Source organism: Capra hircus, chromosome 2 (assembly GCF_001704415.2).
Source record: "Capra hircus breed San Clemente chromosome 2, ASM170441v1, whole genome shotgun sequence".
Lineage (NCBI taxonomy): Eukaryota > Metazoa > Chordata > Mammalia > Artiodactyla > Bovidae > Capra > Capra hircus.
The window spans coordinates 130632916-130658887 of NC_030809.1; the positions used below are offsets into that span (position 1 = coordinate 130632916).

At 40.7% G+C, this 25972-nt stretch overlaps 1 protein-coding gene across 2 annotated transcripts in view; it reads left to right on the forward strand.

The window, feature by feature from the left end:
• MFSD6 (major facilitator superfamily domain containing 6) overlaps positions 11509-25972 on the forward strand; it is a 62851-nt gene continuing 48387 nt past the window's right edge. The window contains exons 1-2 of one of the 2 annotated variants that reach the window (XM_013967723.2): positions 11509-11594; positions 12376-13984. In XM_013967723.2, coding sequence (XP_013823177.2) covers positions 12429-13984 — 1556 coding nt within the window. In that variant the 5' untranslated portion in view covers positions 11509-11594; positions 12376-12428. The remainder of the gene's footprint in view (positions 11595-12375; positions 13985-25972) is intronic. The other variant, XM_005675845.3, reaches the window with a different exon arrangement.

A 25972-nucleotide genomic window follows, 5' to 3' on the forward strand; every position in this document is an offset into this window, starting at 1 on the left:
GACTTGATGGGTGTGAGTTTGAGTGAACTCCAGGAGATGGTGATGGACAGGGAGGCCTGGCGTGGTGTGATTCATGGGGTCACAAAGGGTCAGACACGACTGAGCGACTGAATTGAACTGAAGTCAGCCAAAGCATGTCCTGCTTTGGGACACTTTTTTAAAATTTTAAATTTATTTATTTTAATTGGAGGCTAATTACTTTACAATATTGTATTGATTTTGACACGTTTTAATTTTATTAAAACACAGAGGTTTTGCGGGAGTTCATTTGTTTCTTTTTTGTTCCTGATCTTTTAATTACACAGATGGCTATCAGTTCAGTTCAATTGCTCAGTCCTGTCTGACTCTTTGCGACCCCGCGAACTGCAGCCCGCCAGGCCTCTCTGTCCATCACCAACTCCCAGAGCTTACTCAAACTCATGTCCATTGAGTCGGTGATGCCATCCAGCCATCTCATCCTCTGTTGTCCCCTTCTCCTCCCGCCTTCAATCTTTCGCAGCATCAGGGTCTTTTCCAATGAGTCAGTTCTTTGCATCAGGTGGCCAAAGTATTGGAGTTTCAGCTTCAGCATCAGTCCTTCCAGTGAATATTTAGGACTGATTTTCTTTAGAATGGACTGGTTGGATCTCCTTGCTGTCCAAGGGACTCTCAAGAGTCTTCTCCAACACCACAGTTCAAAAGCATCAATTCTTCAGCGCTCAGCTTTCTTTATAGTCCAACTCTCACATCCATACATGACTACTGGAAAAACCATAGCCTTGACTAGATGGACCTTTGTTGGCAAAGTAATGTCTCTGCTTTTTAATATGCTGTTGGTCATAAGTTTTCTTCCAAAGTAGCGAGCATCTTTTCATTTCATGGCTGCAGTCGCCATCTGCAGTGATTTTGGAGCCCAAGAAAATAAAGTCTCTCACTGTTTCCATTGTTCCCCCATCTATTTGCCATGAAGTGATGGGACCAGATGCTATGATCTTCGTTTTCTGAATCTTGAGTTTTAAGCCAACTTTTTCACTCTCCTCTTTCACTTTCATCAGAGGCTCTTTAGTTCTTCACTTTCTGCCATAATGGCAGTGTTATCTGCATATCTGAGGTTATTGATATTTTTCCCAGCAATCTTGATTCCAGCTTGCGCTTCATCCAGCCCAGCATTTCTCATGATGTACTCTGCATATAAATTAAATAAGCGGGGTAACAATATACAGCCTTGACGTACTCCTTTCCCAATTTGGAACCAGTTTGGGACCAGTCTACAGATGGCTACAGTTATACCTTATTTTGTTTCTGTATTCACAATGTGGATTATCTCAGTTCCTTTTCTTCAGTATCTAAGGATGAACTGAAAATTTTAGAGTCTAAACACTAATATCCTGAGTTGAAACGAAAAGTTTTTGTTAGTATTTTTAGATTTGAAATTCATATAAAAAAGTTACTGAATGTGACATTCATATAACAGGTACTGAATGTCATATTACATGAACATTTTCTTCACTACCTTGCATTGGTTGATACTATGAGAACTACTTAACACCTGGACTCATGTAACAAGAGAAACCTTTCATAACCTTATGATAATCAAAAATCATTTGAATCTGATGGAGAGGAAAGAATGGTTTAGGGGAAAGTCACTCATCAAGGTTTAAATCAACCTGCTGCTGCTGCTAAGTTGCTTCAGTCGTGTCCGACTCTGTGCGACCCCATACGGCAGCCCACCAGGCTCCCCATCCCTGGGATTCTCCAGGCAAGAACACTGGAGTGGGTTGCCATTTCCTTCTCCAATGCATGAAAGTGAAAAGTGAAAGTGAAGTTGCTCAGTCGTGTCCGACTCTTAGTGACCACATGGACTGCAGCCTACCAGGCTCCTGCGTCCATGGGATTTTCCAGGCAAGAGTACTGGAGTGGGGTGCCATTGCCTTTTCCGAAATCAACCTCCTAATGTAAGATATTTTGCAACTTTGAATTATCATTTGGACATTAGTTCTGCATCATCCCTTGAACAATTTAGAAATTATGTTTTTTAAAGGCAAGTTTGTGTCCTTCTCTGACCTACTGTTATAGAATCAGCAGTTGATTTATGAGGAATAATTAAATAAAGGCCAGCTGGCTAGAATTCATGCAGTTAGAATTTGATCTGTACAAATCTGAAAAGTCTTTTTAGTCTGTGATGGAAGGATGCTAGTAACTGCTTTTGATTATTATCTTTCAGCAAGACAAAGCTCTTACAACTGCAAAATTATTTCCTAGCTTTGATTTTTATTTTTAAATTGAGTTATGTATATACAAAGCTTTTTTTAAAAAAACTGAACAAGTTTGCAGGGCTTTTTTTTTTTTTTTTAATTAGACTTCTTACACCATCTTGCCTCATTTCCTCTCTCAGAGGCAAATATTAATACATTCTCTGCTTTTAAGATGATTATTTTGATATTCACCAGTGTGTTTTGAAACAAAAAGCTTGTATTCTGAGTTCGTGGTTTTTAAATGAAGGCATTATCTATTGTTTTCCCATGGTGGAAGATACAGAGCTAAGTGTCCATCCTGCCTCGGCTCTCCATGGCCATTCAGCCTTCTCATTTTCCTATTTTCTTCATACAGGTACGTGACAATTTTGAATAGTTTAATAGTCACTGCTTACATTACTATGACCATGTAGCTGAGACATGCGTGAATAGTGAAGCATGATTATTTGTCTTTTCCTCTGCAACTTTTTGCTTTCTTATAGGGTTTTATTTACCTTTCTCTACACTTACAGTAATTAATCCCTAAACTCTCACCAATGGTCTAACCTTAGGACATTCAGATGTATTGGTATTCTGTCAATGTCACTTTGCTGACAAAACGTCTGCTTGGAGCCTGCAGACCTGCCCCAGTGACCCCGCCCTTTGCGTCACCCTAGGACCTCTCGTCAGCATCACAACATCTTTCCTTTGCCTCTCTCCTGTGTTGGTCCTCTTACTTTTTAAATTCCGTGTCTTACTCTCTCTTATTTTATTCCCTTGTTTTGGCAGTGTTCAACCTAAGAAAGGATATATGAGAGGTGCATTTGTTTTTTGAGAAATTGCATATGTAAAGTGTCTTTTTTCCCCCTATAAACTTGAGTGATAATTTGGTTTGGAATAGCTTCCAGGATTATTGCTGAGATTCCTGAAGCCATTCTGGTTCCTGGTCTTTAGTATGTGACACATTTTAGTCTCTGAAAGTTTGTAGGGCCATCCGATTGTTCTCGAGTTCTAAAAGCTTGCTCATGTGTTTTGGCTTGGGTCTGCTTTATCCACTATGTCGGTACTCCACGGTCATTTCAGACAACTCATATCTTCCAGTTCTGAGAAAGTTTCTTGAGTTAAAAAATTCCCATCTCTTCATTTTCTCTGTTTTGTCTCGGAGTTCCAGTTTTTTAGATACCTGTCTTTCTGGGTGAGCCTATAATTGTCTTTTCTCTTCTACTTTCATCTCTTTTCTTTTTATATTTTAAGTCTTTAAGTTCATTTTTTTTCTGTGCTTCACTTTATTTTTTTAATTTTATTTTTAATTGGAGGATAACTGCTTTACAATGTTGTGTTGGTTCTGCCATACAACAATGTGAATTAGCCGTGAGTATATGTGTGTGTATGTGTGTGTATATGTATATATATCCCCTCCCTCTTGAGTCTCCTTCCCACCCCACCCCCCCAAGTTAATTTTCTGTTGAAAAATAATATAGTTCACTGACTTCTTACAAAGTGAACACTTCCATTTAATAAAAGATGCAGATTAAAAAAGAAAACAATTATCAGGACCCCAGACCTTCTTCTAGCTACTACCTCACCCCAGGGTAACTGCTATCTTAAGTTTTTAAAATTAACATCTTTTATTCTGAGATCATTGTAGATTCACATACAATTATAGGAAATAATATAGAGATAGCCCATTTACCCAGTACCCACTCTTCCCCAGTGGTAACATCTTGCAAAACCGTTAGGATAACGGCTGACACTGATACAGTCAAGATGCAGAGCACTTTGAGGGCACCAGAGCCCTCCTGTCGCACTTTCGCAGCCACCTCCTCTTCCCTCCCACGCCACTCCTGGTGAGCCCCAGCAGCCTCTCTTGTGTTCTCCATACCAGTAATTCTGCCACTCCTGGGACGATCTGTGAATGGAATAATGGAGTACATCATCTTTTGAGATTGCCTTTTTTCACTCTTCTTAATTCTCTGGAGATTTATTCAGGTTACTGTGTCAATCATTTATTCCCTTTTATTGCTGAACAATTTTCAGTGGTATTTAGGTGCCAAGGTTTTTTTAACCATTCATCCACGATGGACACCTAAGCTGTTTCCAGGTTTTGGCTATTACAAATCAAGCTGCTTTATTTGTGAACAGGTTTTAGTGTGAAAACAAGTTTTCACTTTTCTGGGATAAATGCCCAAAAGTGAAATTGCTGGGTCACACGGTAGTCACTGTTTAAATTTATAAGAAATTGCCAAACTGCTTTGCAGAGTGGCTATACCATTTAACATCCCTAACAGCGATGTATGAATGAACTAATTTCTCTTTATTGACATCAGAATTTGGTGGTGTTACTATTTTTATTTTATCCATTCTTATAGATATGTAGTGGTATATCATGTCTTTACATTACATTTTCTTTACATATATCATGTTCTTACATTTTCTTAATGGTTAGTGACAATGAACATTTTTTCACAAGTTTATTTGCATCTGTATATCCTATATATTCTCTTTGATGAAATGTCTCTTCATGTCTTATCTGTTTTTTAATTGGATTGTTTGGTATATTTTCTGTTGAGTTTTGAGAATTCTTTACATATTCTAGATACTAGCCCTTTGTTGAATATGTGGCTTGCAAATATTTTCTCCCAGTCTACAGCTTGTCTTGTCTTTTTTTTCTGGCTGTGATGAGTCTTCGTTGTGTGGTGTATGGGCTTAACTGCCCCTCAGCATATGGAATCTTCCTGGACCAGGGATTGAAACCACTTCTGCACTGGAAGGCAGATTCTTTACCACTGGGCCACCAGGAAAAGTTCTCTTTTCATTCTTTTAATAGAGTCTTTCCCAGAGCAAAAGTTTTTAATTTTAAAAACATTTATTTATTCTTTTACAAGTGGTTAACCAGTTTTCCCAGCACCACTTGTTAAAGAGATTGTCTTTACTCCATTGTATATTCTTGCCTCCTTTGTCAAAGATAAGGTGTCCATATGTGTGTGGATTTATCTCTGGGCTTTCTATTTTGTTCCATTGATCTATATGTCTGTCTTTGTGCCAGTACCATACTGTTTTGATGACTGTGGCTTTGTAGTAGAGCCTGAAGTCAGGCAAGTTGATTCCTCCAGATCCATTCTTATTTCTCAAGATTGCTTTGGCAATTCGAGGTTTTTTGTATTTCCATACAAATCTTGAAATTATTTGTTCTAGTTCTGTGAAAAATATGGCTGGTAGCTTGATAGGGATTCCACTTGTAAAAGAATGAAATTAGATCACTTTCTAACACCGCACACAAAAATAAACTCAAAATGGATTAAAGATCTAAATGTAAGACCAGAAACTATAAAACTCCTAGAGGAGAACATAGGCAAAACACTCTCAGACATAAATCACAGCAGGATCCTCTATGATCCACCTCCCAGAATTCTGGAAATAAAAGCAAAAATAAACAAATGGGATCTAATTAAAATTAAAAGCTTCTGCACAACAAAGGAAAATATAAGCAAGGTGAAAAGACAGCCTTCTGAATGGGAGAAAATAATAGCAAATGAAGCAACTGACAAACAACTAATCTCAAAAATATACAAGCAACTTATGCAGCTCAATTCCAGAAAAATAAACGACCCAATCAAAAAATGGGCCAAAGAACTAAATAGACATTTCTCCAAAGAAGACATACGGATGGCTAAGAAACACATGAAAAGATGCTCACCATCACTCATTATTAGAGAAATGCAAATCAAAACCACAATGAGGTACCACTTCACACCAGTCAGAATGGCTGCGATCCAAAAATCTGCAAGCAATAAATGCTGGAGAGGGTGTGGAGAAAAGGGAACCCTCCTACACTGTTGGTGGGAATGCAAACTAGTACAGCCACTATGGAGAACAGTGTGGAGATTCCTTCAAAAATTGCAAATAGAACTGCCATTTAACCCAGCAATCCCACCGCTGGGCATACACACTGAGGAAACCAGAATTGAAAGAGACACATGTACCCCAATGTTCATCGCAGCACTCTTTATAATAGCCAGGACATGGAAACAACCTAGATGTCCATCAGCAGATGAATGGATAAGAAAGCTGTGGTACATATACACAATGGAGTATTACTCAGCCGTTAAAAAGAATTCATTTGAATCAGTTCTGATGAGATGGATGAAACCGGAGCCAATTATACAGAGTGAAATAAGCCAGAAAGAAAAACACCAATACAGTATATTAACACATATATATGGAATTTAGAAAGATGGCAATGACGACCCTGTATGCAAGACAGGAAAAAAGACACAGATGTGTATAACGGACTTTTGGACTCAGAAGGAGAGGGAGAGGGAGAGGGTGGGATGATTTGGGAGAATGGCATTGAAACATGTATACTATCATGTAAGAATCGAATCGCCAGTCTATGTCTGACGCAGGATACAGCATGCTTGGGGCTGATGCATGGGGATGACCCAGAGAGATGTTATGGGGAGGGAGGTGGGAGGGGGGTTCATATTTGGGAACACATGTAAGAATTAAAGATTTTAAAATTTAAAAAATAAATAAATAAATAAATAAAACAAGAAAAGAAAGAAAAAATAAAAAATAAATAAATAAAATAAAACTCTGGTCCAAAAAAAATTAATTAAAACATTTATTTATTTTTAATTGGAGAATAACTGCCTTACAATATTGTGTTGGTTTCGGCCAAAAGTTTTTAATTTTGATAATGTCTAATTTATCAATTTTTCCTTTTATGAGTCATGCTGTTGATATTAAGTCTAAGAACTGTTTGCCTAGCACTAGAATCTAGGGGGTTTTTTTACTCTAAAAGTTTTATAGTTTTACATTTAAATCCATGATGTATTTTGAGTGAGTGTTCATATAATGTATGAGCTGCCTCAGTTATTTTTTGCCTCAGTTCAGTTCAGTTGCTCAGTCGCGTCCCACTCTTTGCGACCCCATGAATTGCAGCACACCAGGCCTCCCTGTCCATCACCATCTCCCGGAGTTCACTCAGACTCACGTCCATCGAGTCAGTGATGCCATCCAGCCATCTCATCCTCTGTCGTCCCCTTCTCCTCCTGACCCCAATCCCTCCCAGCATCAGAGTCTTTTCCAATGAGTCAACTCTTCGCATGAGGTGGCCAAAGTACTGGAGTTTCAGCTTCAGCATCATTCCTTCCAAAGAAATCCCAGGGTTGATCTCCTTCAGAATGGACTGGTTGGATCTCCTTGCAGTCCAAGGGACTCTCAAGAGTCTTCTTCAACACCACAGTCCAAAAGCATCAATTCTTCGGCGCTCAGCCTTCTCACAGTCCAAATCGATGTCTAATTGCGGCAGCACTGTTTGTTGAAAAGGCCATCATCTTTCTCTCACCAAATTGTTTTTGCATCTTTGTCAGATATCACTTGGACATGTGTGTATAGATTTATTCCTGAGCTCTCTGCTCTGTCCCACTGATCTATGTGTCTGTCCTTCTGCCAGTATCACACAGTCCTGATTAGTGTGTGGCTAGGTGATAAGTCTTTTTCAGTGTTGCTTCCCTGGTGGCTCAGATGGTAAAGCGTCTGCCTGCAATACGGGAGACCTGGGTTCGATCCCTGGGTTGAGAAGATCCCCTGGAGAAGGAAATGGCAACCCACTCCAGTATTCTTGCCTGGAAAATCCCATGGACTGAGGAGCCTGGTAGGCTACAGTCCATGGGGTCGCAAAGAGTCAGACACAACTGAGTGACTTCACTTCAGGTGATAAATCTTTTTCAATGTTGCTTTAGCTATTCTAATTCCTTTTCCTGTTCAGATAAATTTTAGCGTGATCTCGCCCAAATTCCCAGAAAGCCTTACTGAGATTTTGATAGGGACTGTGTTAAACCTGAATATAAATTTGAGAATAATTGAAGTCTTTACTGCGTTGAGTTTTGCAGCCCATGCAGATGATATAGCTCTCCATTTCTTCAGATTTATTTCTTTTACTGGCCTTTTGTAGTTTTTCAGCATATAGTCCTGTACATGGTTTGTTAATTTATGTTGAAATATTTCTTCTTTCTAGAAGCTTTTTAGATTTCTTGGGATTTCCTGCATGGACAATCGTGCCACTGTAAACAGAGACAGTTTCTTCCTTTTTGATCTGTATACTTTTTGTTTCCTGTATTTCCCTGTATTGCACTGGCTAGAACTTCCACCACGACGTTGCCTAAGAGTGATGAGAACATCTTCCCTTCTTCCCTGTCTTAAAGAAAAAGCATTCAGTCTTTCACCATTAAATGTAATGCTACCTGTGGGGTTTTGTAGGAGATCTTTATTGAGTTGAAGAAGATCCCTTTTATTCCAATTTTCTGAGACTTTTCAGGAATGAGTGTTTAATTTCGTCAAATGCTTCTTCTGCATCAGTTGTTAGGACTATGTTACCTTTTTTTTTTTTCATTTGCTTGTTTATATGGTGGATTACATTGAATGTCAAGTACTGCAGCAGCCTTGCATCCTTGGAATAAATCCCACAGGGTCATAGTGCACAATTCTTCTTGCTAAATTTTCTTTCTAATATTTTGTTAAGGATTTTCGTGTCTGTGTTCATAAGGGATATGGGTCCATAGTTTCCTGGGTTTTGGACTGTCTTTTTTTCTGGATACTGGATTCTTGCTTGACAGTTTTTCTCTTTCAACATTTAAAAAATATTGTATTCCTTCTTGGGTCCCTAGTTTCTGGTTTTAAAGAAACAAACATACTATCATTTGAATGCCTTTTCCCCTGTTGGTAAGTTGTGATTTCTGTCTCTGCCCTCAAGATTTTTTTGTGTGTTTGGTGTTTACAGTTTGACTATGTTGTGTCTCGGTGTGGGTTTCACTTGTTCAGAGTTCATTCAGCCTCTTAAATCTGTAGGTTTATGTCTCTTGCCAGTTTTGAGATGTTTTCAGCCTTTGTTTCCTTGCATGCTTCAGCGCTGCTCTTTTTCTCTTCTCCTTCAAGGACCATGATGTCATCAATGTTCAGTCTTTTGTTATAGTCCCACAGGTCCCTGAAGCTCTGTGAATTTTTCAACCTATTTTCTTTCTGTTGTTCAGATTGTATAATTTCTATTATACTTGCAGTTCACTGATTCTTCCCTCTCCTCCATTCTGCTGTTGAGTCCATCCATAGAGTTTTGGTATTTTGGTTATTGTATTTTCCAGTTCTAACATTTCCATTTTGTTTTTCTTTATATATATGTATTTCTTACATTGCTGAGACTTTCTATTATTTCTGTTCTTCAACTTTCTATTTTTTTCATTTGTTTCAAGCATGTTTGTAGCATGTATGTATCTTATTTATAAAAATATTAATATTATATTTAAGAACTATTTTCCTCCTCATAGAACTTCTGTTTTCTCCATATTGATTTTTTTCCCGTCTGTTTTGATTCCATCTTTCCTGTAAGAGCCATTTGTTAAATGTCTTGTAATTCTTGGTGACTGCTCACATTTAGTGACAGGGCTTGTTAAGACCCTGAGCTCCTGTGTGGAGTGATTTGGTTGGATTGTTTAGTTAGGGAGGTTTCAATATCATGATTGAGAGGTCATTTCTCTTGGGTTGGTCAAATTCTCCAGGGAAGAACCTTCCAGCCTCTGAGAAGCTAGTGTGGAAAGTGGGGCAGGGCTTGGGGTCCAGGCCAGGGCTTGAATCTGGGATGTGTATGTTCACTCAGCGGCCCCCTCTTTTCAGTGTGGTACCCGTACTCTCAGCTCTTACTGGTCCTCTGTGACTCAGGAACTCCATTTTATCCTCTCCAGAGGGATATCCAGTTGATTGGCTAGCTAGGTGGAGAGGGGAAGGGGACTGAGCCTTCTGCGCTGGGGTCCAGACTTTCTGGTAACTCTGTTGTTAGCAGCAACCCCTCCTTAAACACATGCCCTCTTACTTGCAGATGAACCTCATATGGCCAACCCGTGAGCCTTTGAGGGACTCTGAGGAAAAAATTGTAATTCGTTGTTCTTGGCTTTCCCCACTGTCAACCAGGGTTTCAGTTTTCTCAGATTCACCATTATTTACCAGTTGTCTATGTGTTGGCTTCCAGGATTTTATTTTAGTGCTATTATGTACCTTTAAATGTTCACAGCTTGGATTATGACTTTTAAAGCGTGGGTGTTCGTTGGTGTTGCCGTTTGAGTCAGGTTTGGGGACGCAGTGAAACAGATGTGCTCAATCTGCCATTTTTACCAGAAGTGTCACGTCATTTTTATACATTTTAAAAATGACAAACATTTCTTTGAAGTTTGAGCTCAAACTGAAATTAATTTAGAAAATAAGTCCAAAGGAGAATGACTGTGTTTTTCAGGTGATGAAATCGAATTGGAGGTGCTGACTTGAGTAGGTGCAGGCGCTAATGATGAAAGGAAAATAAGGGAGAATAGTGAGGAAAATCTTCTAGCCTGGCAGCAGAAGGTTGGATTTTGCTTTTCCTTCAAGTTTTGTGGGAGATGAAAAAAAGTTTTCCAGTATGATTAAGAAAACTGTGATTTGGGAACTAGAGAGAGGTGATGGTTGTACAACATTGTGAGTGTGCCAAATTCCACTGAATTATTCACTTAAAAATGGCTCCTTTTTTGTTACATGAATTTTACCTCAAATAAAAAAAAAACTTAAAAGAAATATATGAACGTTTTCAAAGCTAGAACTATGTTGACACCTGGCTTTTGGTGGTAAAAGATAATTTGACTTATTTGACTTATTACACAGGCCTCATCACGTTATGTTTCTACTGTCTGCCTGAAGCTAGGTAGAGATTCTTAAATGTTTACAAGCATGATTTTGGAAGATCTTCAGAAATTTACTTCTCATTTTGGGAAAACGGAGAGGAAAATGTATTCCAAAGGGTGGAGTTATTTCTCTCTAGTAAAGAAGATGAAAGGAATTAATAGGTATTTAATATGTACACCTCCTACATACAAATATACTCATTGCACCTTGACAAATCTTGATGCAAGCAAGACCTTTTGACTCTTTAATCATTTGTATAATAGAAGAAAAGGAAATTCTGGGGAATGTGGCATCATTCTGATAAGTTTCTGCCTTTGTTATATTATCTCTCATATGAAACACCCTGTCTCATAAAAAGATTTAGTAGCACTTTATTATCCAAAACGTGGTATTTGGCAGTTTAGTGTGGTATACTAGGGTATATGTCCTAAAGCCGTAATCTCGTTTTAGTCGCTAAGTCATGTCCGACTCTTGCGACCCCATGGACTGTAGCTTCCCAAGCTCCTCTTCCCAGGCAAGAATACTGAAATGGATGGCCATTTCCTTCTCCAGGGCATCTTCCTGATCCAGGGATTGAAACTGCATCTCCTCCATTGGCAGGTGGATTCTTTATCACTGAGCTATATGGGAAGCCTACAATCATAATATTGGAGTTCAAATCCTCGCTGTGCACATGTGAGTTATTTAAACTCACTACGCCTCATTTTTTCTCATCTGTAAAGTGGAGGAGACAATAGAGATATTGTGATGAATGTGAATTAACACATTTAAAGATCTTTCAGTGTGGTCTGGTGCAGAGGATGTACTCAGTAAATGCTATCTGCTATTTTTCTGACATTTTCTTAAACTACAGTCTATAAAAGCACATCTGGAAAATGTATGTAATATAAGCAGCATAAAGACAACTTCCTTATCAGGATATCTTTGTTATGGCTGTAGTGACCAAGTGCAGATACAAATGTGCGATTGGGTCCCTTTTTCTCATCACATTTGTGTTAGTGGTTAGGGGCTTATTTCTGTTTTTTTTCCAAGAAACTGAAATGGTTTTAGCTGTCTTTATTTTCTAAGCATTCTAGACTTCCTAGTGCAATGGATTTGTTTGAAAAATAAAACCAAGAAACTGTAAATATTGTTTACCCTCTATTTGGTTTAGATGTAATCCCTGTTATTTGTACATTTTCCCTAGGAATCAGTGAAAAGATTGAGAATGAACCTGAAGAATGAACCATTAGAAGATGTAATTTTAGCCAGTCAGTGGCCACAGAGAGAGCACTTGAATTTTGTAAAGTTATTTTCCCTTATCATTATTGTATGGCTGCAAGTGAATGGTGATAGTTTTCTCTCACAATTATTACTTTAAGTTGTAGTTTGAAACTCCTCTTTCCCACCAGGTGAAACTCTTATGTTTAAATGTTATCATTTTCATTCTAAGCCGCCTTTAAAATTTTTTTTACAGATCAACAGCCAAAATTTTGAAGGCCGTCAGCTTTCTGATGGTGGTGATAAGCCATGGCGACAGATGATAAAGTTGCCATCTTAACTGATGATGAAGAGGAACAGAAGAGGAAATACGTGCTGGCCGATCCTTTTAATGGTATTTCCAGGGAACCAGAACCACCTTCAAACGAAACGCCGTCCCCGTCTGAAACAGCTGCTATTCCTGAGGAGGAAATAGACTGGATAGAGAAACACTGCGTTAAGATAAACAATGATCTTCTCATTTCCAAGGTCTTTTATTTTTTCTTTTACTCTGCATATGGCTCTCTCTACCCCCTTTTGCCCGTGTATTACAAGCAGCTGGGAATGTCACCCAGCCAGAGTGGACTGCTGGTAGGTATTCGATACTTCATTGAATTCTGCAGTGCCCCCTTTTGGGGTGTAGTTGCAGATCGCTTTAAAAAAGGCAAAATCGTCCTCCTCTTTTCTCTTTTGTGCTGGGTTTTATTCAACCTGGGCATCGGATTTGTCAAACCCGCTACCTTGCGATGTGTACCAAAGATCCCCCCAACAGCTCATCCCACCAATTCAAGTCACCCATTCACTATCCTGCCGACAAATTCCTCCATTGTCTCTTTCATCACCACCTCTCCAAGAATTCGTGAGAAAAGGCACCTGCTTCCTTATGATGGGCCAGTGATGTCAGAAGCGGGGCCCAATGTCACAGAAACTGTCATCTTCCCGACAGCTCCAAACAAGACCAGCGCACCGACTCTGCAGCCTGAGACCGATGAAATTACTGACCATATTGTGACCTTGAACCCAAGCACTGCAACCTCCTCTGCCCCCCCAGGAAATGCAACCAGGGAGACAACCACTTCCATGGTCACTACCACCAAGCCTGTACCTTCTGACCGAGTCACTCTTGTTTATGATCAGCAAGAAGTGGAAGCCATATTCCTGGTGGTCTTGGTCGTCGTCGTAATAGGAGAGTTTTTCAGCGCCTCCTCCGTCACGATCGTGGACACAGTGACGCTCCAGTACCTGGGTAAGCACAGAGACCGCTATGGCCTGCAGCGAATGTGGGGCTCCCTGGGCTGGGGCCTGGCCATGCTGTCTGTGGGCATCGGCATCGACTACACCCACATGGACGTGCTCATCGAAGGGAAGGGCTGTAAGCCGCCCGAGTACCGGAACTACCAGATCGTCTTCTTCGTCTTCGGGGTCCTCATGACCATGGCCCTGATTGTTGCTACCCAGTTCCGGTTCCGCTACAGCCACTTCAAAAACAGTGAAAGTAAAGGGAAAGAGGTGGAGATCCCTCAGGTGGAGAGGAACAGCTCCACGGAGTCCTCTGAGGAGACACCGACCACCACCAGCCACTCGCAGGCCTTCAGCTTCTGGGACTTGATCAGGCTGCTTTGCAGCGTGCAGTACGGCTCCGTGTTGTTCGTGGCTTGGTTTATGGGTTTCGGATATGGCTTCGTGTTCACCTTTCTCTACTGGCATTTGGAGGACCTGAATGGAACAACAACTCTCTTTGGGGTCTGCTCAGTCCTGAGCCATGTGTCTGAGCTGACAGCTTATTTTTTTAGTCACAAGCTTATTGAACTGATTGGCCATATCAGGTAAGAGCATGCCTACTGTTGCTGCCCCTCAGCAGTTGAACTTCATCTTTTCATAGTTTATAGCTCCTTTGAGCACGTTTACGGATATTATAATTTGTGTTGGGGGTAAGGTTTAGGTGGGAGTGGGGATTTCTGTAGCTCTTTCTCTTTAAAATAGAATCAAAAGGAAGGAAATGAAGAACTTAGTTGAATTATCTCAAAATATGATGTTTCCCTTCTGTATGCTAAGAGACTCTTACATTAAGTGTTTTCAGGTATAAAAGCACCAATTTAGTCAACTCTATTACTCCATGGACCTTGAAGGGTCCAGCTGTCTAAGGCATTTATGAAGAAGAGTTTAAGTAGATAAAGAGGATTATGTTTTTTCAGCCTTCAGTTATTCTCAGCCACTTGCTGATGCAGAAAGACCTTGAATATATGGAGTATTGAAGATGTCCATTATATTTAATAAGGCTGTGCTGTAACACACCAAAATCATTAATCCATGATATTACATGGAAGAGCATCTTATATAATTTTTTCTGATTATTACATGGGTCTCTGCATTTTTATCTGCCATGAAAACATGGGATACTTAAAAATCTTTCTTCTACCTAAAATTTCCCATGTAATCTTTTAAGCAAAAAAATCTAGAAATACTTAGTGTTTTTTATGTAATGTTTCTTACCACTAATGTTTGTCTGAAGTTGTTTGACTAGTACCTTGCTCTTTATGTCTTTCTGCTTTGCTGTTGGCTCTAAAATGTGGAGCCAGATACACTTAAACCTCATAGAAAAGCATGGCATGTCTGTCCCTAAAATTTGAAGTTGCTGTAATTAAAAGCAACCGTGTGCGTTTGTGTGTATGTGGTCATCTTTAAATCTACTGTTTCTATGAGAAATTACAAAGGAGAAATAGACACTGGCAAGATCTGAGAAACACTGATCTTTTTTCCTTTAATATCCCTTTGACGAACTGAAGAAAATATTTTCTAATGTCTAGTTTCAACCTAGAATCTTTCTTTTCCCAGTGCGATTGTGGCTATTTTTCCTTGTTTGATTTTGCTTTGGGAGGCTGTTTCCCGTTCCTTCTCCGTCTCAAATCTCTGACCCCTTTGTTGTCACAAAGTCAGGCACTGTATGGACAGCCACCAGAGACACAGGGTCCCTGAGGCACACTCACAGAGCCTTGTGATATTATGGTCTGGGGTTATCCTTTAACCTTGTCCAGGTTATGTTTATGTTCTCCGAGCTGTGGTGAATTAGACTCACAGTGATGAATTTCTCCAGCTTGGTTGGGTTGTATGAGCAGGATCTCCCCTCACCTAATAGTGTGTTTAAAACCCACAGCCATTTATTCCCAGAAAGGTACCTTGTCAGGTCTTACTCATGAGTGGCTTTCCTAGACATCATGATTTAATCACTCAATAATGTTAATTGAATGTCGACTCAGTACACAGTATGCATGTAGGTTTTATTTTCACAGAAACTTTTAAGGTCTTCTCACATGCTAAGAAAAGTAATTTCTCTTCTATCTTTGCCTTTTCTCTAAAGTATATAGCTTTGTGATAGAATCCTAGCAGGTTTACTATTAGGTTTGGTAATTACATAAACTTGACACTTGTGTTTTCTTTTTTTAAGAGAGAACTCATTACATGAACGCTAATGTCTCCTTATGTAAAAATGAATGACTCACTTAACCTTAATATTCTAGTTTTACATACAAAAGCATCTTTTTTTCCTTAAATGATGTAATGGAAGAAGAAAGCTCTTGCGGTCACATTGTTGTTCCCAGAAGCCTACTGGGATTCCATCAGTTTGTGGTCATTTACTGCTTTTGAATTTTTATCCTGTTCATTGAAATGAATTAACTACTTTTAAAAGATTCTGATAGTTGTGGTGAGATTATGCCCATGTATTTAGGTAGAATGGATGTTTCCTTTAGTGAGAATTTTTGGAGTCAGGTTAGTGGTGGTTGAGATTTAAGGGCTTAAAAATTTAGTGATGACAGTTTTACTTTTTAATTGGAAGAATATCATGTTGCTAGTTGATAAACAGCAATCATCTTTCTATGAATTCATAGCCTTTATGTTTTCCTTGTAGGATCATACGGAGAGATCTGTCTGGCCCGTATATATGCATGCATGTTTTTCAGTATTCTGTGACTATCTTAGGCTTCCCTGGTGGCTCAGAGGTTAAAGTGTCTGCCTGCAATGCGGGAGACCCAGGTTCGATCCCTGGGTTGGGAAGATCCTCTGGAGGAGGAAATGGCAGCCCACTCCAGTATTCTTGCCTGGAGAATCCTATGGAGGGAGGAGCCTGGTTATGGGGGTTTGTTTAAAGGAGTCAGCATAACCATAAAAATTGTAACTATCCTAATATAGTCAAAAGTTGATGTATGGCAGAAACCAATACAATATTGTAATTTTTCTTCAATTAAAAACTAAGAAATTAAAACAACAACAAAAAGAATTTTTAAAAAGTAGATTTTCATAAGTTTATATAGGTTCATAGTGAAGAAACCATCATACCAGAAAACAATTTTTAAAACAGCATGTCCAGTTTTGAACCATTTACTATTGTAACAGTTCGGCGGCTTGGACCCCATTTTTCATTGACTAACATATCTATCCGTCTAAACACACACAGAGTAAATGATTTCTGATTTCAATCTTGGATTTTGTCCCCACTGGAAAGTGGCTATCTCAGGTAAATAGGATAATGCTTCCTATTTCCACTAAAAAAGTAAATTTCTTTTGATTCAAAACCACAAGACTTTGGTATTTACAGCAAGTGCATTTTTAGACTAATTTATGTAATGACTAGATTTCTTTATCTAGAAATATAAATGTATTTTAAGGCTATATTCACCTTGTTGAATATTTCAGCAACCATGAGTAGAGTTGTGATCAAAATACATTTCAATTAATCATTTGTTTGAGCAAACTTCAGGAGAAAGTGAAGGACAGGAAAGCCTGGCATGCTGAAGTCCATAGGGTCACAAAAAGTCAGACATGACTGAGTGACTAAGAAGAACAACAAAAATCATTACTATTTAATATTAGGCCATCACCTATGTTATGTGATTCAAATTGATTTACATTTTAAGGCACACACAAAAATCTACTCAAGCAGTTCTAACTTTGACCTGAAATTGTTATACTCAGTCAGTTTTGTCATGCAAATACTATCTGGAAGCGATAATATATTAACCATCATTAGCCATTAATTACTACTAAATAGTTGCTAAGTATCCAAATGAGTTGGCTGGTCATTTAGGGAGGAGAGAGGGAAATACACGACGCTACCAGCAAGAGGAGGAACACAGACATTCCTGGTGGGCACTGCACAGAGAGCAAGAGCGGACAGCAAGACGCCGGCCCACAGCTGAGGACACGCGGGACAGTGTTAGCAGTCTGTCACTGGAGGGATAGCCGTCAGCGTCAGAATGGGGAGGAAACTGCAGTTGGCGAGATCAGGGGAGCGGACCTGGAGCTGGAGATTTAGGACTGTGTTTATGATTGTATTGCTTCGTACCCTCTCCCTTGTTTCTACCTGCCTCTTTGGCCTTGTTGTTGATCCTGGCCCCTTGGCTCTCGGGGCCTCTCTGCACCTTGCGGGGCCCAGTGCAGGCTTCCACAAGCTGCTTCTCCCAGCCCCTGGTCTGCTGGGTTCCGCTGCTGCAGTGGCTTTTAAAACTCCTAACGCTCCCGCTACACTTAGACCAATTGCCTTAGACGGTCTGGGGGTGTGTACCTAGGTATTCCAGCCGGGGTGGTAACCGCCAGGCTGGTGAGAGGCCCGGGTGGAGGACGAGAGGGTGTGAAGAAAGGGAAAAGCCTTCCCTCTTCCGTCTTGGGTGAACTTTGGAGATTGTCCCCTTTAATCCCTTTAATTCCTGTGGTTCTCGCCCCGGCTTCGGTGGTTTGCTCAGATGCAGGTGTTGGCCAGCACTCAGCTGGAGACTAGGGCCGCCCTCTGCAGCCCTCACTTGGTGTGCTGAGAGTTCCCTCCTTTGCGGTGCTGAGCCCTGCTCCCAGACTCAGCCCTGCCTCCTGCCAACCCGAGTCCTCCATGCCCTGCCAAGTCGCCTCTCACCTGTGGCTCTGCATGGTGTGGGTGACTTTGAGCTCTGGTAACACGGCCCTCACCCTGTCCTTCAGACCTAGGCCTTGCGGAGGCTATCTGGGGCTTTCTCCAGGTTCTCTGGCTTCTCAGCTCTTCCGCCGTCTATCTAACCACCCTGAATTAAGGTTGGTGCCTGTTTCCCTGTTTCCCTGTTTCCCTGGTCATATCCTGACATCCACAGTCCTTAACTGCTTAGCTGGCAATCGCCACAATGAAGGGAAAGAATGGAAATAGAATAACTCAATTCTTGATTTAAAAAATAACAACTGAGGAGGGCCCTGAAGATTTTTTCCTTCTCTTTTCTTAATGGAATGTTATTTTTTATTTACAAAATGACTTTACCACAATAGAAAAAAAATGATAAGGCCTATTTCTCACATTGTCATTATAGTTCAGTCACTCAGTTGTGTCCGACTCTTTGCGACCCTGTGGACTGCAGCACTCCAGGCTTCCCCGTCCTTCACTGTCTTCTGGAGCTCGCTCAGAGTCATGTCCATTGAGTTGGTGATGCCATTCAACCATCTCGTTTGAAATTATACATGATCTAAAGGAGTAACTATTGCTCTTATCGTTTAAAAATCAAAACTCTGCAAACTTGTGAAGTTTAATTGAAGAGTTTAATTAGGCCTGGACAACCCAGTTTAATAGGATGCAAGGATGAACACTAAAAGGAAGGGGGTTGGAAAAGATGGGGAGATTGAAAGCCAGGTAGGAGCTGGGATTAGGAAAGGAACTTTATCCTGGGTGCAGTAGGGCATCGTGGCGAGGTTTGGAGCAGAGGAGAGCCAGCGGTGTTCATTTATTTGGAATGCAGTGGGGAACTTTGAAGCAGAAGCCCCCTGAGAAGGTTCTTAAAAGAGTCCAAGTGAGAGATGATAGAGGCCTGGAGTAGAGCAGTAGCAGCAGAAGCTGAGGGAAGGAGTGTGGGGGGAGGTAGAATCAGTGGAATGGTTTGGTGTGAGAAGTGATGAAGAGGCCTTCGTGTTTCAGTTTGGGTGCAGTGGTTCTGCCAAATCCAGGAGGAAACTGGAGAAGATACAGAATAGAGGAGAGAGTGGAAGTTCATCAGAATCCAGCGATCGGTTGGTTTACCTTAAAATTGAAACATCTATGTGGGAATGTCTAACAGACAGTTGACTGTTATAAAAGCCCCCAAAGAGGTTAGGGTTGGGAATACAGATTTGGGATAGTAAAAACCAGGAACATGAGCAAAGTGAGCAAGGAAATCTTGTTGTGGAAGAAGAGAAATGGGCTGAGGGAAATCAGTTATGCTTGTCTCCAAGATCCTGTTCTGAGTTTCTGATCTTATTGAAATGTTGGTCTCTGTTTTATGATTTAAAGTAGGTATCCTTGTATCCTCATGTTTATGGGGAATTGTATGATACTGTAACCTGTTTCTACGTCTTGCTTCAGGAGCAAATGCCTTTCTGAGCACCCCTCCAATGCCATCACCTGAGCCTCGGTCTTCTAGACATGTTTACAGTGGACCAAGGGAGACGTGAGTTAGGGAGAGGGAAAAATAAAGGGACAGGAATAAAAGAAACAGGGATCAAGAGTAAGAAAATAGAGAAAGGAAATAGCTGCGGTCTCCAGGGAAAGGTCTCTTCCTGTCCTTATTCATGAAAGGCAGTGTCCATAGTGGTTACAAGCACGGACTGGGAGGCATGTTGCCTGGTTTAGAGCTTCACTATGCCTCTTGGAACCATGTGGCCTTGGAGAAGTTATATAATTTTTGTATCTCTGTTTTGCCATCTATAAGTAGGAATATCATTAGTATTAACCTTTTTTTTCATGAAAACTAAATGAGATAAAGCACATTAATTGCTTAGAACAGTGACTTGCATATATTAGTTCTCTTGATTTTTTAAATTATTATTTAGCCAATATTCTGGTAGATTATGTTGCTTGATAACCACTGTGGAGACCAATTCAGCAGTCCATGGTAATGTAAAAGTTGGACATTTCCTATGGCTTGATAATTGCATTTTAAGATACTTACCTGCCTAGAGAAACGTTTGCTGTGTGCTGTGCTTAGTCGCTCAGTCGTAGCCGACTCTGTGACCCCATGGACTATAGTCTGCCAGGCTCCTCTGTCCATGGGAATTCTCCAAGCAAGAATAATGGAGTGGGTCGCCATGCCCTCCTCCAGGGGATCTTTCCAACCTAGGAATCAAACCCAGGTCTCCCATGTTGCAGGCAGATTCTTTACCTCGTGAGCCATCAGAGAAACTTTTACACACATGCAGAAAGACATGTACAAAGATGCTACTTGCTTACTGTAGCTTTCTAACAGTGAGAAAGAGAACTGGTCTAAATATTCATCAATTGGGGAATAGATGCATTCAGTGTAGGGTGGTCGTAAGATGGAATATTATGCAGAAAAGGAACGGACTATATCAGTATGTCAACATAGGAAGCTCTCAAACCATGATGTTGAATGGGGGAGAAGGCAAAATAATACACAGTTTGGTACACTTACGCAAATTTTAACAATGCATTTCAAAAGTTATACATACTTTTATGGATATGCCTAATTGTATAGAAAAAAAACCACTTAAATTTATGGAGGGAAAATGCATCCTGAGTTCATATAGCCCTAGCTTTCTGGACAGGATATAAAAAGAAGGGGACTGGTTGGGGAAGAAAGAAGATGGGGAAGCCCTCCGTTTATCTGTAACATTTTGTTTCTTTAAGAAAGTACAGAAAAATATTCAGTTTCCATTCTTGGTACTAGATGTATATATATTCTCTCCCTTTTTTGGTATTTTAGATTGGAAAATAGCTTGAAGCTTAGGTCAGTTTATAGTGGATCAATATAATTATCTTCCCATAAAAGAACCAGATGTGTGTGTGAGAGAGTGAGAGCGTGTGTATGTTTAAAACTGTATATGTTCTAAGGAGACATATTGTATCCTTATATATCAGGTAAAATAAACATTGAGATTTTGCGCCGTTAATATGTATGTGTCTCAGTTGAAGAAGGAAGTGGCAGCCCACTCCAGTATTCTTGCCTGGAGAATCCTGTGGATGGAGGAGCCTGGTGGGCCGCTGTCCATAGGGTCACACAGAGTCAGACACAATAGAGGCGACTTAGCATGCATGCATGCATTGGAGAAGGCAACGGCACCCCACTCCAGTGTTCTTGCCTGGAAAATCCCATGGGTGGAGGAGCCTGGTAGGCTGCAGTCCATGGGCTCGCTACTAGTCAGACACGACTGAGTGACTTCACTTTCACTTTTCACTTTCATGCATTGGAGAAGGAAATGGCAACCCACTCCAGTGTTCTTGCCTGGAGAATCCCAGGACAGGGGAGCCTGGTGGGCTGCTGTCTATGGGGTTGCACAGAGTTGGACACAACTGAAGCGACTTAGCAACAGCAGCAGTTGGGTCCAACGTTTTCTGACCCCATGGACTGTAGTCCTCCAGGCTCCTCTGTCCATGGAATTTTCCGGGCAAGAGTACTGAAGGGGGCTGCCATTTCCTCCTCCAGGGGATCTTCCTGACCCAGGGATTGAACCCTCATCTCCTGCATGGGCAGGACTCTCTACCATCGAGCATCTGGGTTTCCCGTATAGCTTTCCCTAAGTAGCATACATTTGAATGATCAAAAGCCTACTTTTACATAATTATCATGGCTTCAAGTCTTAGTTCTTTTTCTTTAAAATGAAATCAGATGGAAATTTATAGTACCTCATTAAGAATTAATATCAAAATGTATCAAACAACCTGACTTGGGCAGTAATTATAATATTTCTTTATATATTAAGAGATCAAGGTACTAAAAAGTCAAGTCAAGTGATATCCCAGAGATATTGCATTTTATTGCTGACACGAGTCCAAGTATGAGTGTTTGCACCAGCTGTTTAATTATCTCGAGTCATACAGTGTCAATTACTGCCTTTTTTGTGCAAGTCAAAAGCCTAAGCAGTGTGGCTAACTTATTTCTACTTATTCTTGGGATGCTTGGTAGATTTTAATTATATAATTACAATAAGATACTTTGAATAGTAGATAAGAATTTTTCTTCAAGCTTCCTTCATAGCATACCCCTCCAAAACCTTTCCAACTGGAAGAATTGCACCCCATTCTTATTTCTCAAGTATTAATCATCTTTTCTTTGCCTTTTGTCTGCTGTCAACAACATCTTTGAATAGTAGTCTGGGGGGCTGACAAACAGTAACTTGTTAACTTTTTCTTTCCTTTAAAAAGATAACATGTAGAAGGAAGCTCAGACATTTTCAGAAAAAATCAGTGTCGAGTTGCGTTTGTCTGGGGACCGTAGTTTTGGCCCATGATCCTGTGTGGTGTGGTTGGCTGCTGAGTGCAGTGAGGTCACCTCAGCAATGGGTGATTGGCATGGTCCTTGGTTGTAACTGTGGATGTCGGTCAGGCGTTCACTCCACTTAGGAGAATGAACAGGAGCAGAAAGTAAATTGGCCCAGGCTTGACCCTAGTCATCTTCCCAAACCCTGGTAGGAGTGTTGGGTAGTCTGGTAGCTCTCCTGTTTCCTTGTGTTCTTCTTTTTGCCGGTTCACCTGTAAAGAGTGCACATGTGTGCGTGTGTGCATTTGACCTGGGTTCAAATCCCACACTTGCTATAGTGTCTAACTTCATACCATTGTTAAGAGTAATTAGATAATGCATAGCATCTAGTAAGTGCTCAACTGTATCTGACCTTGGATAAGCCAGCAATTTAGCTTTGTTAAGCCTCAGGTTCCTCATTTGTAACATGGTGGTAATAATTGTATCTGACTTCATACCATTGTTAAGATTAATAAGATAATGCATAGGATATAGTAAGTGCTCAGCTGTAAACAACGGGTGGTGTTATTCCTGTTGTTATTAATTCACTCCTTCAACACATATTTCTTAAACATGCCTTAGGTGACAGGCACTTTTGTAGGTCTTGGTGTTATTTGGAATGTGTGATGAGATAGACAAAGGCCAGTCCTCGTAGGACGAACCTTCTATTGGGGTAGACAGTGAACAGTACACAGATTATCTCATTTCTGATCATGATGAATGATGACGTGGCAAAATTCACACAGGACGCAGGTTCCCAGAGCGACTGAGAAGAGGCGACTGTTTCCGCTTGAGCTAACAGAGGCTTTCTCTAAGGAAGAGACATCTGAGCAGAGTGGTGTTTGCACAGAAGCCACCCAGGGAAGATGAGGGAACCGCAAGTGTGCGTATCGCCTGAACGAGGAGTGAGGAGTGATAAAAGTCAGCAAGGTGGGCAGGGCTCGTGCAAGGGCTCCGGGTTCCACCGAGAAAGAGTGTGTTTCCCTAAGAACAATGGGAAGTCACTGGTGAGTTTGAGCAAGAGGTGGCAGGAACAGATGTCTGCCTTGATGTTTCTTTAAAACACTTCTATTGCAGAAGGGGGACCCCTTCCAGGGCCCCAGAGGGGGCTGTTGTCTAACACTTGGAAATGAATGTCCAAGGAGACACAGAGGGTGAGACTTTACTGGGAAGGGCGGAGAGCAGCAGGCTAAAGGAACCCAGGAGGACTCTGCTGCGTGGCTCGCCATCTCAGGTTTTATGGTTTGTCGGCTGTGTCTCCTTGGACCATTTGTTTCCGGACAATTCCTTTCTGAATGTTAGACAAGAACCCACTCTCAGGTCCTGGAAGGGGTTCCCTTTCTGCAACACTTCTCTGGGTGGAGCATTTATTATTGTTTATTCTGCCCTACTTTAGAGAAGTCCCATTTTACTTCGTTCCCTGAGTTTCAGATAAATAATGAGTTGTCCTTTCTTGCTTGAGTCACAAGCTGGTGACTCATGCATGACCTTTGTTGATGTTGTGCCTTCCACCAATCCCAGATAAAATTGTGGGTTCTTTTTTTTTTTTAGCAACTTCAAAATTGCAGAATAGCAATAGAATTGCAGAATCGCAAATTTTTTTAATTAAAAATTTTAAAATTTAAATTTTATTGAAAAATAAAAATTTTAAATTAAGAAATCTCCAAACTTAATAAACATTATAATTATAGTATAATATTGAGAAAAAGCGCTTATTACATCCAAGTGCCCTCCAAGGCACTGGTGAAATGCTTTACCTTCAGGCCCCCATTTATCCTTGCAGTAGCCTTGTGAGTTAGTCATTGCTGTGTCTGTCTCAGAGAGGGGAAGTTCAAGGTGCTAAGGTAAGTTGCCCACAGTCATACAGCTGGTAACTAGCAGAGGTAGAACTCAGACCAGCCACTCAGACTCCAAAGCCTGTGTTCTCAGCTACCTTGTAGGTTCATAGGCACGGTCTTAGATTGGCGAGTATATTGTCCCTTTATGCAGCCCAGCCTCACATCTTGGACTGCTCTGAGTGACCAGTGTCTGATACAACTTTTTCACCTGCTCCAACCACCCTCTTTTGTCTTCCTGGTGAGCTCTCCCTTCCTCTAAAATACTCAATTCTCTCAAATTATCTTTTTTTACCCCCAGTGAAATTGTCATTCCTCCGGATTAACTACCTTCAAGAAGTGTTAGGAAGAGAGTAATGTGATTAAACCAATTCACACTGTATCTAAGTGGCAAAAATGTTTTTAATGATGACTAGGCATCATACAGAAATGCATGTATGATGACTAGTTATCAGACATGACTAGGTATCATACATCATTAACAGAGTTAGTTCACAATTAAATATTATGTTCTTTCAGTGTTTCTCTAAAGAAGTCTTTATTAAATGATCAGGTTCTATTCTGGGAATACAGTACTGAACCAGACAGATAAGGTTCCTCTCTCACAGAGTTCACTTTCTGGTAGGGGGTGGATGACCATAGCATAAAAGGAAAATACTAGGTGTTACAGAAGTGTTAGCTTAGGTACCTGAGACACTTGGAGCTGCAAAAGAGAAAAGCAAGTAAAATCAAGAGTTTTGGGGGGGCAGGGCCTAGTGTAGGTGGAGTGAGAAAGAAGAGTTATCTTGTGAATTGGGCACCAAATGGGTGGTGGTGCCACTCACCAAGCAAGGAAACCCAGGGAAGAGCTATCAGTGCGGAAGAATGGGGCTTGTGGAGGTCCTATCAGATGAGAAAGATGCCCATTGGGAAGTTGTGTTTATGAGTCGAGATCTTGGGAGAGAGAATGAAGCCAGAGATGTTTGTGGGAAACCTTGGCACATAGCTGGAACAGCTAACTTCAGCCCGGGGTTTCTGTAACCATCCTCCTCCTCCACTCTCCTCCCTTCCCTTCAGCTAGTAAAGCTATCTGGGGCAAGACACATGACGCTATCAGCGTTACTTCTGGAAGCTGTGCCATGGAACAGGACTTTCGGGAAGTGACAAGTTCAGTGCTTCTGAGGGGAAGAAAATTATATTCTAAAGTCAGGACATGAAGTCGTGGCCATATCTTTAATGCTCTTTTGGTGTTATTAACTCATAACTGAAGGAGTTCATTCTAGAGAGAGTCTCCATTCACCCTTAGGACTGTGGCCCCTCATTTCTGCCTGGAGAAACGCAATACTAGAGGGAATGTGATGCCCCAAACGGCCTAATGGCTTAAGCGTTATCTTCCGTGGCTAGTGTTTATCTGTTAGGTGCGATCAAACTGGGAAAGAAAACAAACCAGGACTAGACCAGCAAACAAATCAATTATTATTGTTTTTTAACACAAATGCCCGAGTGTAGGATTGGTTTTTATTACCTTACCTCAGGAATGCTACTAATAGCTGTAATATACTTTATTCCACAGAGAAGATTCTTGTAGTTTTTATAGGGGAACAGTTTTATGTTCAGTGTCCTAGTTAGGCTAAATCAGAAAATCATTGTTTCCATTTCCAATTCCTAGATCACCAATAGAACTAAATCTAAACGATATTTTTGTAGGCTTTATAATTTGAATGTGTGAGCATGCTGAGTTGCTCCGTCGTGTTTGGCTCTGTGA